The sequence below is a fragment of the Panthera tigris genome, chromosome A1, assembly GCF_018350195.1.
Source record: "Panthera tigris isolate Pti1 chromosome A1, P.tigris_Pti1_mat1.1, whole genome shotgun sequence".
In the NCBI taxonomy this organism is placed as follows: Eukaryota; Metazoa; Chordata; class Mammalia; order Carnivora; family Felidae; genus Panthera; species Panthera tigris.
The window spans coordinates 156,480,617-156,495,557 of record NC_056660.1 but is presented as its reverse complement, the minus strand read 5'-3'; the positions used below and the strand labels follow the sequence as shown (position 1 = coordinate 156,495,557).

The window sequence follows — 14,941 nt, the reverse complement described above, 5'->3', positions numbered from 1 at the left end:
TTTTTTGTTTTTGTTTTTTTAATTTAAATTCAAGTTACTTAACATACAGTGTAGTACTGGTTTCAGGAGTAGAATGTAGTGATTCATCAGTTAGATATAACACCCAATGCTCATCCCAACAAGTGCCCTCTTTAATGCCTATTACCCATTGAGTCAATCCCCCAACCCACCAAAATCTAAGTTCTCTTAGAAAAGAAAGAGATGGATAACAGAAGGGTTTGAATAGATAAATGTTGGGTGGGCAACCAATAGCACATGAATGGCTATTTATAGAAGATTCACTTAAAACAGGCTCCTTATAGGAGGTATACTTAAAGGCAGAATTCTTAACAATAAAATATCAGGCAAATATATCACTGGCAAAAGCAAAGGAAAAGATAGCCAGGGGCGTCTGGGTGGCTCAGTTGGTTAAGCATCTGTCTCTTGATTTTGGCTCAGGTCACGATCTCACATTTTGAGTTCAAGCCCCATGTCTGTGCTGTCAGCATGGAACCTGCTTGGGACTCTCTCTCTCTCTCTCTCTCTCTCTCTCCCTCCCTCCCTCCCTCCCTCTCTCTCTGCCCCTCCTTTGCTCTCTCTTTCACTCTCTCTCTTTCAAAATAAATGAATAAATAAATAAATGTAAAAGAGTCTTAAAAAGGAAAGTCAGCAGAACAATATTGTTAGATAAATGTTATTTGAGGCAAAATATGTTAAATGAGACAAAGGTGGTCATTTTTACAGATGAAGAGTAGACTGCACAGTGAAGAAGTTTGAACCTTTATTTACATTATATATTGACTAAAAAGTAACAGCTATAGAATTACAAGGATAAAGGGAGATGATATATTAATGATTTTAAATGATTTCTCTGTCACCAACAAAGGCCAAATAAGTAAAATATAAATAAAGATATAGGAAAATATGAAAAGTATAACTTATTTAGTCAATTTATATACCAAGCAATCCAACTTGCAAACAGCAAGAAACACTCATTCTTTCCCAGTGCCCAGTCAGCCTTTGCAACAACTAAGTAGATATGTGACTATAAAGAGCTCACATTATTCCACAAAGTGGGAAAAGTACAGATCATGACTCTATACTGCCCAGAAAGTAGAAATTAATAAGAAAAGTATAAAGAAACAAAAATCTGACAATTTGTATTAAAAAAAAAACAAACCTCTTTTAATTCTATTGTTTAATTCCAGTGTTTCACATGGAAATGTGCCTCTCAGATCCCCTACTAGGAGGAGCATAATTGGCCAAGGGCCCGACTGCTATGTTTCATACATATTACCATGTGTGGATATCATACTTCCCATTGGCTGCTTCCAGTGAGTGTCTGAATAGTATTCCTATGATGGGGGACTTTGGTTCAAAGAACTTAATGAAACTATTAGAATGGCTGTCTAAGACCTTCTCTCTTTTTCACTGGAGTCAGAACTATTTTGTAGTCTGATGGCTCTTTCCATCTCTTCCAGCTCTCTCCCCATTTTCCTTCACAGTTGTTTTTTTTTTCCTTAGTAAATCTCTTGCTCATGAGCTCTTTTATGGCATTTGCTTCTCACAGGACTAACACAAGTGTCAAAGAATAACTCAACTCTGCAATTACAATTTACTTAGGAAAGGATAATAAGACATTATATATCAACAGGACACGGCCACATCTATAATCAGTGGTAAATTTGTGGCATTAAATGTTTCCATAATTACATAAAAGGCAGAATAAAGCTATGTAAACCAACAACTAAAGAGAATAAAGCTATGTAAACCAACCATTAAAAAGAATAACAAACCTAACCAAGGGAAAGCAGAATGAAGAAACTGACAAATTGTGATAGGTGGACTGGCTCCTTTAAGATGTCCATTCTCTAATTCCTAGAACCTGTGTATATGATATGTTAGATGGCCAATGGCATTTGTAGCTGTAATTAAGGTTACAGACCTTGAAATAGAGAGATTATCCTGTCTTATCCAAGTGGGTCCAATTAAATCACATGAGCCTTTAAAAGCAGAGAACTTTCTCCAGCCAGAGTCAGAGAGATTTGAAGCATGACAATGACTTGGCCTGTTCCTGGAGAGAGGCCACATGGAAAACATGAGAAAGAAGGCTGGCATCTGGGGGAACATGTCTCCAACTCTAGCAAGAACCTCAGTCACACAACTTCAAGAAACTGAATTTGGCCAAAACTTGAATGAGTCTGGAAGAGAACTAATTCCCAGAGCTACCTCAAAGAAACATAGCCCTGCTGATATCTTGATTTCTGTCTTGTGAGACCCTAAGCAGGGGATTTACTCTAGCCCACCAGGCTTTTGACTTGCAGCAACTATGAGATAATATATTTATGTTGCTATAAACTACTGAGTGTGTGGTCATTTGTTATGGCAGCAATAGCAAACTAATATACAAACATTAAAAAAATTGGGAAGTAAAAAAATTATAGGATTGATAGGTAAATCCCAGGGTTGTTTCTTTGAAAAGGTAGTAGACAACATTTTTCTTGGTCTAAACGTAAAGAAAACAAATAAATACTAAAATTAAGAAAAAGGAAAAATAGAGTAGATATAAATATGATCCAAATAATGTAGTGAGAACATTCACAAAGCTGAAGTGATAGACGAAATGGAAGCCAAATAATTATAGATTTTAATTCACTTTTCTCAATCCAAGACAGAAGAAAAAATCAAAAAAATACATAAGGATACAATAGACCTAAACAATAAGCAATGTTTTACATAGCGACTGAACTTTGTGCCCTAAAAATACAGAATATATTCTTTTAGAACGTGTAGAAAATTTTTCTATCCAGATGCCAAAATAAATCCCTCAAAGTATTCCAAAAACTCAAATGGGTATATACATAAAAATTTCAATTACAGGGAGATAAAACTAAAAATGAATACTAGGATAACAAAAAAATCCTTAACTCAGGAAAAACAACAACCCCTCTTAATCTGTTCAATCAAAGGGAAAAATACAATATACAACTGCAGAATTTCTAGGAAACCATGAGAACACTATATCAACCCTAGGGGATACAGGGAAGTAAATAAATGCTCAGGGAAAATTCATAGTCAAAAATGATTCTGTCAGCAAAAGATTACAAATATTTTTGGTTCAAAAAGTTAGAAAATTAACAGCAAAACACATCACAGGAAAAGGGAAAAAAAGACAAAAACTTGAATTGCTGAGAACACATGGAGAACAAAATAGAAGAACTTAAAAATACATAAAAAGTGTGGCTCAATGGGGAGGATCAATATAATTATTAAAGCACAAACACCTAATTAATCAAAAGGTCAAAAAAGCACAAATAAAATGGTGAGGGGAAAAATATAAAAGCAGAAGGAATGAAAATAATCTTCATAGTATTTTGCACAATTTATGCAAATTAATTTCAAAATCTGGATGAAAAAGGTACTTTTTTCCAAGCAGAAGTAATTTACTAAAGCTGACCCTTGAAAAGATTTTCCATGGAAAAAACTGAGCAAAGATATCAAAGAACTCTTCTTTCCACTAAATCATTAGGCCTAAATGGCTTTGGAGGCAAACTACTGAATCTTTAAAGAATAGGTCATTGCAATGTTTTTAAAACTGTTTCAGAGCATAGAAAAAGAAGGGAAACTTCCAAATTATTTTCATGAAGTCAGCAAAACATCGATTCTAAAATCTGAAAAAGGTTGCACAAAAAGACTAATCTTGTTTATAAATATTGATGCAAACTTCTTAAATAAAATATCAGCAAACAGTATCAGCACAGTTTTAAAAACATCATAATCAAGCACAATTTAATTTTTAAAACAAGAATCGTTTAATAAGAAATATATTAATACAAATAATTATGCCAGCATAGTTGAGGAGAAAATTCACATGATTATCTCCACAAATAATGTTGAAAGGCATTTGACAAATTCGCAATCATTCTGGATTACAAACAAAAACTCAATATAATAGCAATAGTGCATCAAACATGTTCACTGAGGAAACTAACTTCCCTCACCATAAGGGAAACCCTGGGGGAATTTCCATTAACGTCAGGAACAAGAGCAGGATGACCACTATTCCCACACTATTTAATACCATACTGGAGTTATTAAGGCAATTATAGCAGGGAGAGAAATTGTGTGTATGAAAGTGAAAAAAAATGAGTAAAATTATTATTTAAAAATCATATGATTGTGTGCCTGGAAAAACAACAACAAACTGGAAAATTTCTATAATCAAGAGGAGAATTCACTAATAGAAGATGAAATTAATATAGCTTTCATTATATACAACTAACAACTCATCAAAAGATATAATGAGACCCCACTACAATAAACTAAAAAGAAAAAAGATAACAAAATCCCAAAATATATTGAAGATGATGTGAACATGAGGAAAATTTCAAACTATTCTTGAATGATAGAAAAGCAAACCTGACAAATAGGAAGCACACTATGTTCTTGGATAAAACACTCAGCATTATGATTCAGTAAATTCAAAAGTTAACTTATGATTTAATGTGATTTCAATAAAAATTAAAAATGAGTTATTATTTGCTGGGAATAGACAGACTGATTTTAAAATCATATGCAAAAACAAACAATTATCACCAGGGAAAGGGAGAAAAGAAAGCAATGAAAGGTACTTGCTGTACCAGATACTAAAAGTACTATAAGGTCTCAATGATTAAAATAATAATTAAGGCACATTCTATATTAGAAAAACTCCATATGGATCAAGAACTTAAATATAAACAGTAAAGCCATGAAAGTGCTAGAAGAAAATACGAGTAATTATTTTGAGAGGGGGAGACAGACAGTGCAAGTGGGAGAAAGGCAGAGAGAGAGGGAGAGAATCCCAAGCATCTCCATGCTGTTAGTATGCAGCCCAACATGGGGCTCAATCTCATGACTGAGATCATGACTTGAGCCAAAATCAACTTAGCCACCCAGCACCCCTAGGGAATTTCTTTTTAAGTGTGACTTAAAAGAAGCTACAAAAAAAAAAAGCTGATAAATTTAGCTATAAATATAGAACATAAGCATGACAAAAGTCAAAAGAACATATAAAGAGCTCCTAAAAATTGAGAAGAAAAAGAAAAACAGACCAATAAGGAAATGGATAAAAGAGATGAACAGATAACTCGCTGAAAAAGAAATGAAAATAGCTCTTGAAGATGTGAACCTCATTCACAATGAGAAAGGCTAAGTGAAGGGGTGCCTGTGTGGCTCAGTTGGTTAAGTATCCGATTCTTGATTTCAGCTAAGGTCATAATCTCATGGTTGTTTATCAGTTTGAGCCCCATGTTGACCTCTGCACTGACAGCTCGGATCCTACTGAGGATCTGCTCTCTCCCTCTTCTGCTGTGTACATGCTCTCTCTCAAAAATAAATAAATAAATAAATAAAATTAAAAAAACAGAAAGGAAAGGCTAAGTGAAACACAGAGATTTTAGCTTTCTTTTTCCTATAAGAGTGGCAAAATTCAAAAGTCAACACCATTGGTGAGGCAATATGTAAAATGTCCTCATTTTTACATTTTACATATCGCCGATGGCTATGTAATATGATCAAAACCCTACAGACAGCAAGATACCTGAAAATAACAAACATGTATTTTGACCCAGCAATCACACTTCTGGTAATTGATCCTACAAACATACCTATGGACATACACACAATGACATAGGTGCAAGTTACACCTTGCAGCATTGTTTGAAAGAGAAAAATACTAAAAAATGTCCAAATGTCCATCTGTGAGAGATTGGTTAAATGAGTGAGCTATTGAACACAGAGGAGAATATGCAGTTGTAAAAAAAGAATGAGGAAGCTTTCCATGTATTAGTATGACTGATCTCCAGGATGTATTTGTTTAGTTAAAAAAAAAATAGGTACATATTAGTGTGTGTGTGTGTGTGTGTGTGTGTGTGTGTGTAATATGCAACCTTATTTGTAAAAAGGAGAAAATAAGAATATATTTGCATTTGTTTGTATCTGCATAAAGGCATACTGAAGAATCCACAACAGAATAATAAAAATGGTTTTCAGTGAGGAAATGAAAGAATGTGATAATGGTGACAGAGGTGGGCACGAAAATTCTCAGTGTATATTTTCTTATGTAGTTTTGATTTGTGAACCATACATATCATCTGTATTACCTTAAAAAAAAAAATTAAGAATAAACTTCAGTCAGTGTCACTTTTTTGAAAAAGTTTTTAAGTTTATTTATTTAGAGAGAGAGAGAGCGGGGGAAGGGGAGGGAGACAGGGAGACAGAGAATCCCAAGCAGGCTCCCCACTCTCACACAAACCCCAATTCAGGACTCGAACTCATGACCCATGAGATATGACCTGAGCTGAAATCAAGAGTTGGAGGCTTAACTGACTGAGCCATCCAGGCACCCCAAATCAAATTTTGAACCTAGGTGCAAAGTCAAATGCTGAATGATTACACAATGACTGTATGGCAGAAATGCAGAAATGTTTCAGTATTGGGAAATGTATTGACATAGCACATTAGAAGTCCAAAGAAATAAACGAGTGAACAAATAAAAACCCAAATTAAAAAAAACCCTGATATGATGATGTAAGCATTTTTTGATGTCTACAAGGCATTTTTTAAGGTGAAATGTTCAGTCCTAATAAAAACTGAGCACTAATTAAAACTACTGGAAGTAAGTAGGAATTGAAGGTTACTTTAACATGGTTAAAAATATATCACACCAACATCCAAAAGAAAACAACAAAGACATCTCCAGTATAATAAGAAACTAGATAAATTGCCTTCTATGACCACTTTTATTTAACAATCATCTGGAAGATCTGGTCATGGCTTTAAAGTATTTAAAAAAAAAAAAGTACTGAGGTGTTACATCAGAAAACCAGAGGTAACATGGTTATGATTTATTTTTGATATGACTAGGTATTTTGGAAAACAAAGAGACTCAACCAAAAAACTATTAGGACTTAATTAGATGGGCGCATAGGTGTGGGCAAGGTGAGCCCAATGGGATTGGAGTAATCTATGTGCCCCTTTGAACCTTCTGCTCTTGATTATTTGGTCCTATGAACAAATAATCATACACCAAACTTACATGTCCCCCTATTCTCAAAGGATTTCCACTTTGTTCTGCCTAAATGACTTCAGAGAAGTGCTTATTGTCACATAAGGTATATGACAAAGTAAGGCACAGAATACTTTGCATTGGCTCTTTTAGTTAAGCCATTGGGAGGGTGAAAAAGGAAAGGCATTTCAGGCAGAAAAAAAGCACAAACAATATGGAGCCTGTGTAATGTCTTAGAATGAGTACAGACCTACCTCCAGATTGTTCAGTACCACTGGGTATGAGGGGTGAACCAGGAAAAATGGGGTGAGCTGAAAAGATAAGCAGGGGGCCAGTGTAGAGATGGCCTTTAAAACCAGGGCAATGGATTTGTACATTATTTTGTGAGAGATGTAACCTATTGTAGGGATATAACATAATCAACTCACATTTAGGTTGGCTATTTAATAATAATAGTCCATGAAAAAATGTTTTGCTTATAGTCTTTGGTTCTACAGTCTTTGAGGAAATCCCAGAGAGTAAAAGAATAGCAACAGTGGAATCAAGTAGCACAGGCTTATAATGGGTGGCTACATTGGAACATAGGAGGTACTCATTAAAGTTTTGAATTCAACTGACAGTGCTCATGGTATATATGCATGCCTGTCATATTTAAACACTTTGGAAGTAAAGAGTTCTTTTGAAAAATTTCCACCCGACTAGGCATTTTGATAAGCTATAATGATCTTCTGGCAATAACACATAATGTAAGAGTTCCAAATATTTTCGGTTACCTTCATATCCAAGTTCTTAGAAACAGTTTCTAGAGCAGACATGAAATTTTGAATTGTTTTCTCAATTTTCTGGTGCTCATGCCTGATGAACTGAATGTCTCCAGAAAGCTTCACAATGCTGGAGTCACATCTAGTGGCAAGATGAAAATTGGTTGTGAGATCAATAGGCTCAAACATTTTTAATAGTACAGTAGGATGTGTGCATTCATTCATGGCAAAAGCTCTAAAGTTCTTTGAATAAGGAGTTAGTAGACGTAGGAACATAAACAGAAATCTTCACTTTTCTCTCTTTTTTCTGATGAGAGAGAAACCAGGTTGGATAATGATACATCAGTCAAAATCACACAACTGGGTTGGGGTAGATGAAGACATTGGGAGAAAATGGGGGGAATTTTTGATTTTCAGTCTGATATATTAATACGGTCATAGGAGTTCCAACAGGTTTTGATATTGGGGGAGTACTCCCTACTGCCTGTGGTTAGGTAAAATTGAAACTTTATCCTGTTCTATATTGCATTCTGAATCCACTTTCCTCGTTGGATCCAAGATTGTCAATTCTCCTCTGGCTACAAAGAGTCTTAGCTCACCATCATCTTCCAACCCATCTTCAAAAACCAATTTCCCTCCTCTTAGCCCCAGTCACAACTCCTGCTCCTGGAGTGGGCTCAGTCAAGTGTTATATTAGGACAAAAACAATTCACAGTAACATGTGAATGAAGTTTTGGCTCATAAAGTTGCACATGGTATTTTAAGAAGTAATTCTAGTGAAACGGGGTTGGAGTTGAAGATTAACCATCTTTCCAGCATGTCAGGGAAGCCCACCCCATATCACTACTCAAGGCTTCTCTTGGGAGACGGCAGGTTACGTACTTTGTTATCAGTTTCAATACACTCATATATGCATGAAATATATGCACTCATAAATGCATGGAAGATATGGAGAATGCTGAAGGACTGTGTTTTTTGTGTAAAGTTATCAGAGATCACTGTTAAGTTTATAATTTTATAAAACAATTCTTTGTCCTCAAATAATATTTGTTAGGAACTACATTTTCATGCTATTATGCAAAGTGCTATAAATATAGTTTATTTTATGGCTGTCAATATTTTTTTAGGATCTAGAAATGAATTTTTTTTTCTTAAGATTTTTGGTACCAAAGTTGAGCCCAAAATGAGTATGGTGGTAATTTTACCTGAGAAATCCTTAGAAGAGAAACCAGGGGACTGTGGTAGGGGAGGGGAGACTGCTGGGAGGAAAAATTAGGAATTAATCTGATCAAAAATGGGAGCTGGCTTGTAATGCAGCAAAGTCACAGGCAAAAGCCATTTCACACATTTGTACATAAAACCTGTTGTCAAAACAAGCTCTGTTGTCAGTTAATTAGGCTACTATGTGAATCCACATCAAGATCCCCAAAGATTACATAGAAACAGTTGCTGCTATCACTGCTCCCAGCCACTTGTCACCCAACTCCCTCCTTGTTCGACCTTCAGAGACAGCTGGCCTGTACATTGTAGGCTAACGGTTAAGAATTTGTCTCTGATGTCACATTGACCAGGCTTTGAATCTGGCTTCTGCCGTTTCCTAGCTTTGTGATCTGGGAAAAATTTCTTAACGGTCTATGATCTTCAGTTCTCCTTAACTGAGAAAAGGGAGTAATGACCCCAAGGCCACTGAACATAGCTGCACGATTCGTCTACCACACAACACCAGACTTGCCAGCTACATGGGCAGCATGAACACAGGAGCCATAGATAGTATCTCCTGGAATGCTTTACGCTCAACCTTCAAAACCATAAGTGGCTATCCTGAAAAAAATGTCACTTGATACGGTTATTTTAAGATGAAAGGAGGTAATGAATCAAATGATTTAGCCAGCACCTAGCACTGAGGAAGCACCCCTACAAGATCAGTAGCTATTATTTATTAATTCCTATCTCCCCATGCAAAAACACAGACTGCCAGCCTAACACCACATGCTGATTTGTTTGGTCCACCTGGTTGTCTAAGGATTCTTTATTCCTGATGTTCAGTAACTTCAACCAGGATTTTTTGTTTGTTTGTTTTGAGAGAGAGAGAGAGAGAGAGAGAGCACACCCTTGAGCACGAGTGGAGGAAGGGCAGAGAGAGAGGGAGAGAGAATCCCAAGCAAGTTCCATGCTGACAGCACACCAGCTTGATCTCATGAACAGTGAGATCATTACCTGAGCCAAAATCAAGAGTTGGACAGGATGATTAGCCAACTGATCTGCCCAGGGGCCTCTCAACTGGTATATTTTGATTCAATTGTTCTTATAGCAATTTTTCTTAAATTCTAGTTTTGATTTATGGATTCAAATCTCCGTTTCAAGGAAGTTCTCTTTTCTTATACCCATTCTTTTTTCCTAAAGAATTTTTTCTCTTTCTTCTTCAGGCAGTCCTACAGAGTCTATGTTGAATGAGTTTTACTTGTCTGCTATACACATCATTTTTCTACAACAATTTTTATGTTAAAAAAACATTTTCTTTTCATTTTTTGTGGTTTTCTCATGTTAGCATTTAAAAAATAATTATTTTTAGTTGTATTTATTCCATGGGGCGGGGGCGCCTTCCAAAACAGATTTGATCTCTGTGATATTTTAATTTTTTTTCCCCACCTTATCCCTGAGCAATTCCAGTATATCCATCTCATTCTGTTAGGTGATGATCTCTGTTTTGGGGAAGGCCTTTTATTTCGTATTTATTCAAAATTTTTATTTTTTCAAAGTAAAACATGCCTATAGTTTAGAAGTCAATAAAAACTAAAAGGCTAATAATAAACTGCGGGAATTAAGCTTAAGAATTCCCTGAGCTTGCGCTGAAGGGTTAACAAGGCATGAAGAAATAGAAAGCCACAGGATGAAAGTATCCAAGAATGGGTAGAGATTAGGTATTCAGGGCAGCAGTGCCCCCCAATTTAGTACAATAGCAGAAAACTGCTTTCATGGGAAGGAAGGATCAAAATAGGTAAACAGGTAAAAGGGGCTAGAGACCACCCTGGGCAAAGTTGCCAGGAGTGGAGCTAATTAGCAAAAGAAAGGTGCCTTGTTGACCCTGAGGTAGCATGTTCTGTCCTTCTTGTCCCCCTAGGCAAGTTTAGGTAAACAGACAAGGCGCCTCATGTCTGCTGTAAACAACCATCTGCTCAGCACCTGGATTTTGTTTTGTATTGACCCAAACCCCTAACACCACATATCTTCAAAACCCCCTTTCCATCACGCCCGTGAATTAATGTTCACAATTTCATTGTCTCTTTGTGCATGTCCATCATGCTGATAAATCTTCTGATCCTAATAAAAACGGAGCAAGGACACTTACTGGGAGCTCTTGTCTCCTCTCGGACTTGGAATATTAATCCTGTGACTTGCATATTAATCCTGTGTCTGCTCTCTTGCTGGACAAGAGAACTCCAGACCCAGAGTCTACGACAACAAACTACAGTGGCTCTTTGCTCTCCCTCTTCCTGCTTTTCCCAGTTCTCCCTAGAGACAAGAGCCTGTCTTTACCTAGTTTCAGAGTTTCCTAGTGCTGCCAACACCTAAGCCTTTTGAGAATTGTGTGGTGTAAAACCAGATCATTCTCAGTTTATCCCACAGGTTTAAAACTGGTTTTATTACATCTGCTAAGTCAGTTTCCACATGTCTGTTTTCTTCGTCCCAACATTTCTATGCTGATATCCTCTGTTTTGGTGGGTCTGTTTTAAAGAGAAACTTTTTTTTTTTTTTTTTTTTGCAGTAGATTTAGTGGGACTTTGGGAAGGAGCAAAATTACTGCTGATTGCTGTTCAATCAGCAATCTGCTTTAATCTTTTTCCTTTGTTCTTAACTTCTTTGAAACCAAGAGAGCCTCTGATTTGAACCCCTCGTGTGTTTTTCTGGGTAATTCCTCTCATTGAGGCTTGCACATCAGCCTCATAGTTTTCTCTGTCTGACTATCGATATTGGTGGTGCCGATTTTTACGCACAGGCTAGATTCTACCTATCATGCTTACATCTTTGGCTGATTCTGACTACCTACAGAAGATCACCAAGTGTGTGTGGGGGGAGGAGTAGACCACATCCTCCACTCAGGCTTGCAGTATCAAATCTGTTCTTTTCTTAAGTCCTACAGGCTGTAGGAGGGCACATCCCCCCCTTTCCTCCTCAAAAACGGGATTGGTGTGTTTTACAGCCAATCACTGAATCCTAGATTTTCTGTAGTGACGCTATAGGCCCGCTCTACTTCCTCTGCCTGTAGCATGTCAGCATTTCTCTCGGGTATGAATTTGCAAGCACAGAGCTTCTAGATGATAAATAACACAAATGCATCCTCAGCTACACTCCTCAGCTGCTCTGTGTTACTGACCTGATTCCCTGAAGGGACATTTCCTGTGTGTCCTGTGACCCGCCTGAGCCCCGAGTAATGGAGTAATATTACTCCATTCAAATTATTTAGGATTACGACTCTTGTTTTGGCGCAAGTCATTATATCTAAGGTCCGAGGAAGACAGACATGACAGTATTTGTAAGTGTACTCTGTTTGTGCTTGTGGTTAGCAGTTGTGGCAACTTCCAAGTTCTATTAAAGATGGAATTTTTAGGGGCGCCTGGGTGGCTGAGTCAGTTGAGCATCCGACTTCCGCTCAGGTCATGATCTCGCAGTCTGAGTTCAGCCCCGCTTGGGACTCTGTGTTGACAGAGCCTGGAGCCTGCTTTGGATTCTGTGTCTCCCTCTCCCTTTGCCCCTCCCCCGCTCATGCTCTATCTCTCTTTGTCAAAAATAAATAAACATTTTTTAAAAAAAGATGGAATTTTTGCTTCCCTTCTATTTTTAACTGGCTTTAAGACGTCGCAAGTGAGAGGAGTGGCATAAATATATCTTTATTCAATTATCTTTAACCAGAAGTTTCTACTCTTAACTTTTCAAAAGTTGACAATATCCATGATATCATTCTTCCAAAGAATATGATTTTTGCTTTTAATTTCATATCAACACAATTTGTAATTTTTTTAATAAGAAAAATCTGCCTTTGGGTCCCAAATAGCCAAATGTAGCTGGAAGTCCTGCGTCCTCTGACTGCTGCTGCAGACTGTAAATCATGGCCATCTCTATGGATGTTCTTTACATACTTGCTTTTCCTCATTTGCACCTGAGATTATCATCTACTGAATAGAGGAGAGGGTATCAAAAGCAGACCAGACGCCTTTGAGAACCTCGTCTCATTGGAGTTACTTGCTTTTACACTGCCCCTGTTTTGGAGTAGGAAATACGGTGTAAAATTCAAAGCACGTTGCCATTATTAAATATTGAGTTTGATTTATGCAGCAGTAAAATGTTTCCTAGGAATTATGTTAAAATAATCAACTTAATCTCAGTTATGCCAAAATACTCATTGGAATTAAGGTCAATATATGTGGAAAGACAGTAATTAATCTGTCTCAGCTTGTCTATTAGTCCCTTGCCTGGCAAAAATACACAGAATGGGAGAGGAAGGGTGAATTTAAGTCTCATGGCTTTTAGCCAGATTCTGTCTCGGATTAGCAAATACAATAAAGAAATTTTCATAATAAGAAGATATTTCAAGGAAAAATAAGACCTCGTCCTAAAATCACTACCTAAGATTCAAGGGGAAGGTAAGCAATTGAAGAATAAAATGGAGGGATAGGAGGCTCTTGGTTTCCCCTTCTCTGGATGTACCAAATAAACAGCTACACACAGATCAGTTTCCTCTGAGAAAAACCCAGAAACTAATTTAAAGACTCTTGCTTATCAGGCATCTAAGAATATACCCACATTGAAATGGGCAGGAAAGCTGAGACACATTCATGCTGTAAACCCCATTCTTGGCACAGTGCCTTCCTTACAGTTGGGAGGGGACCCCCAAATCTTAGCTTCCTCCTGAGGAGTGAAAGGTTTGGACCATACATCGAGCACTTCAACTTTTACAGCTGCCACCTGAGAGACTGGCTTCCAAATCACCTAGCTCTGAGAGCTGATGGGACTCATTTGCAAGTCCCCTAGGACCACAGAAAAAAGAAGTAGCTGTAAATGACCACAGATTAAAAAATGGACAAATGTGGGGGTGCCTGGGTGGCTTAGTCGGTTAAGCAGCCCCTGACTTTGGCTCAGGTGATGATCTCACAGTTCGTGACTTGGAGCCCCACATCGGCTCTCTGCTGTTGGTGCAGAGCCTGCTTCGGATAATCTGTCCCCGTCTCTCTCTGCCCTTCTCCCATCTCAATCTCTCTCTCTTTCTCTTTCTCTCTCTCTCTCTCTTAAAAATAAATAAATATTTTTAAAAAACGGGCAAAGCATCTGAATAGATATTTATCCACAGATGACATACAAGTGACCAGCAAGTACATGAAGAGGTGCTCAGTGTCACCGATCATCAGGAAACTGCAAATCAAAAGCACAATGAGATATTACCCTTCACCTGTTAGAGTGGCTATTATCAAAATAATAAAAACATAACAAATGTCGACTAGTAGGTAGAGAAAAGAAAACCCTTGTATATTATTGGTAAGAATGTAAATTGGTGCAGCAATTATAGAAAACAGTATGAAGGTTCTTCAAAAAACTAAAAATAGAACTATTACATCATTCAGCAATCCCTGTTCTGGATGTATATCCAAAGGAAGTGAAATCAGTACTTGGAAGGAATATCTGCACTCCCACACTCCCATGTTCACTGTAGCAATATTCACAATAGCCAAGATATGGAAACAACCTAAGCGTCTGTTGACGAATGAAAAAATAAATTGTGACACACACACACACACACACACACACACACACACACATTCCGAGTATTATCCAGACTCAAAAAAAGAGATATTGCCATTTGTGAATACACAGATAAAATTGGAGGACATTATGCTAAGTTAATTAAGATAGACACAGAAAAAAAAAACCTGCATGATCTCATATGGTACCTGAAAAAGTCAAATACTCAGAAGCAGAGAGTAGAATGGTGGTTACCCAGGGTGCAGAGGTAGGGGAGATGGGGAAATGTTGGTCAAAGAGTACAAAGTCGCAGTTAAATAGGAAGAATATGCCTAGAGACCTAATATACAGTGTGATGACCATAGTTAATAATGTACTGAAGAATGGAAATATGCTAAGAAAGTAGATTTCAGTTGCT

At 37.1% G+C, this 14,941-nt stretch overlaps 1 protein-coding gene across 4 annotated transcripts in view; it reads right to left on the bottom strand.

The window, feature by feature from the left end:
• Nucleotides 1–14,941, bottom strand: part of FAM81B (family with sequence similarity 81 member B) — a 54,598-nt gene that overhangs the window by 13,574 nt on the left and 26,083 nt on the right. For all 4 annotated transcript variants that reach the window (XM_007078930.3, XM_042990237.1, XM_042990241.1 and 1 more), the window contains one exon: nt 7,801–7,930. In XM_007078930.3, the coding sequence (XP_007078992.3) occupies nt 7,801–7,930 (130 nt within the window). The remainder of the gene's footprint in view (nt 1–7,800; nt 7,931–14,941) is intronic.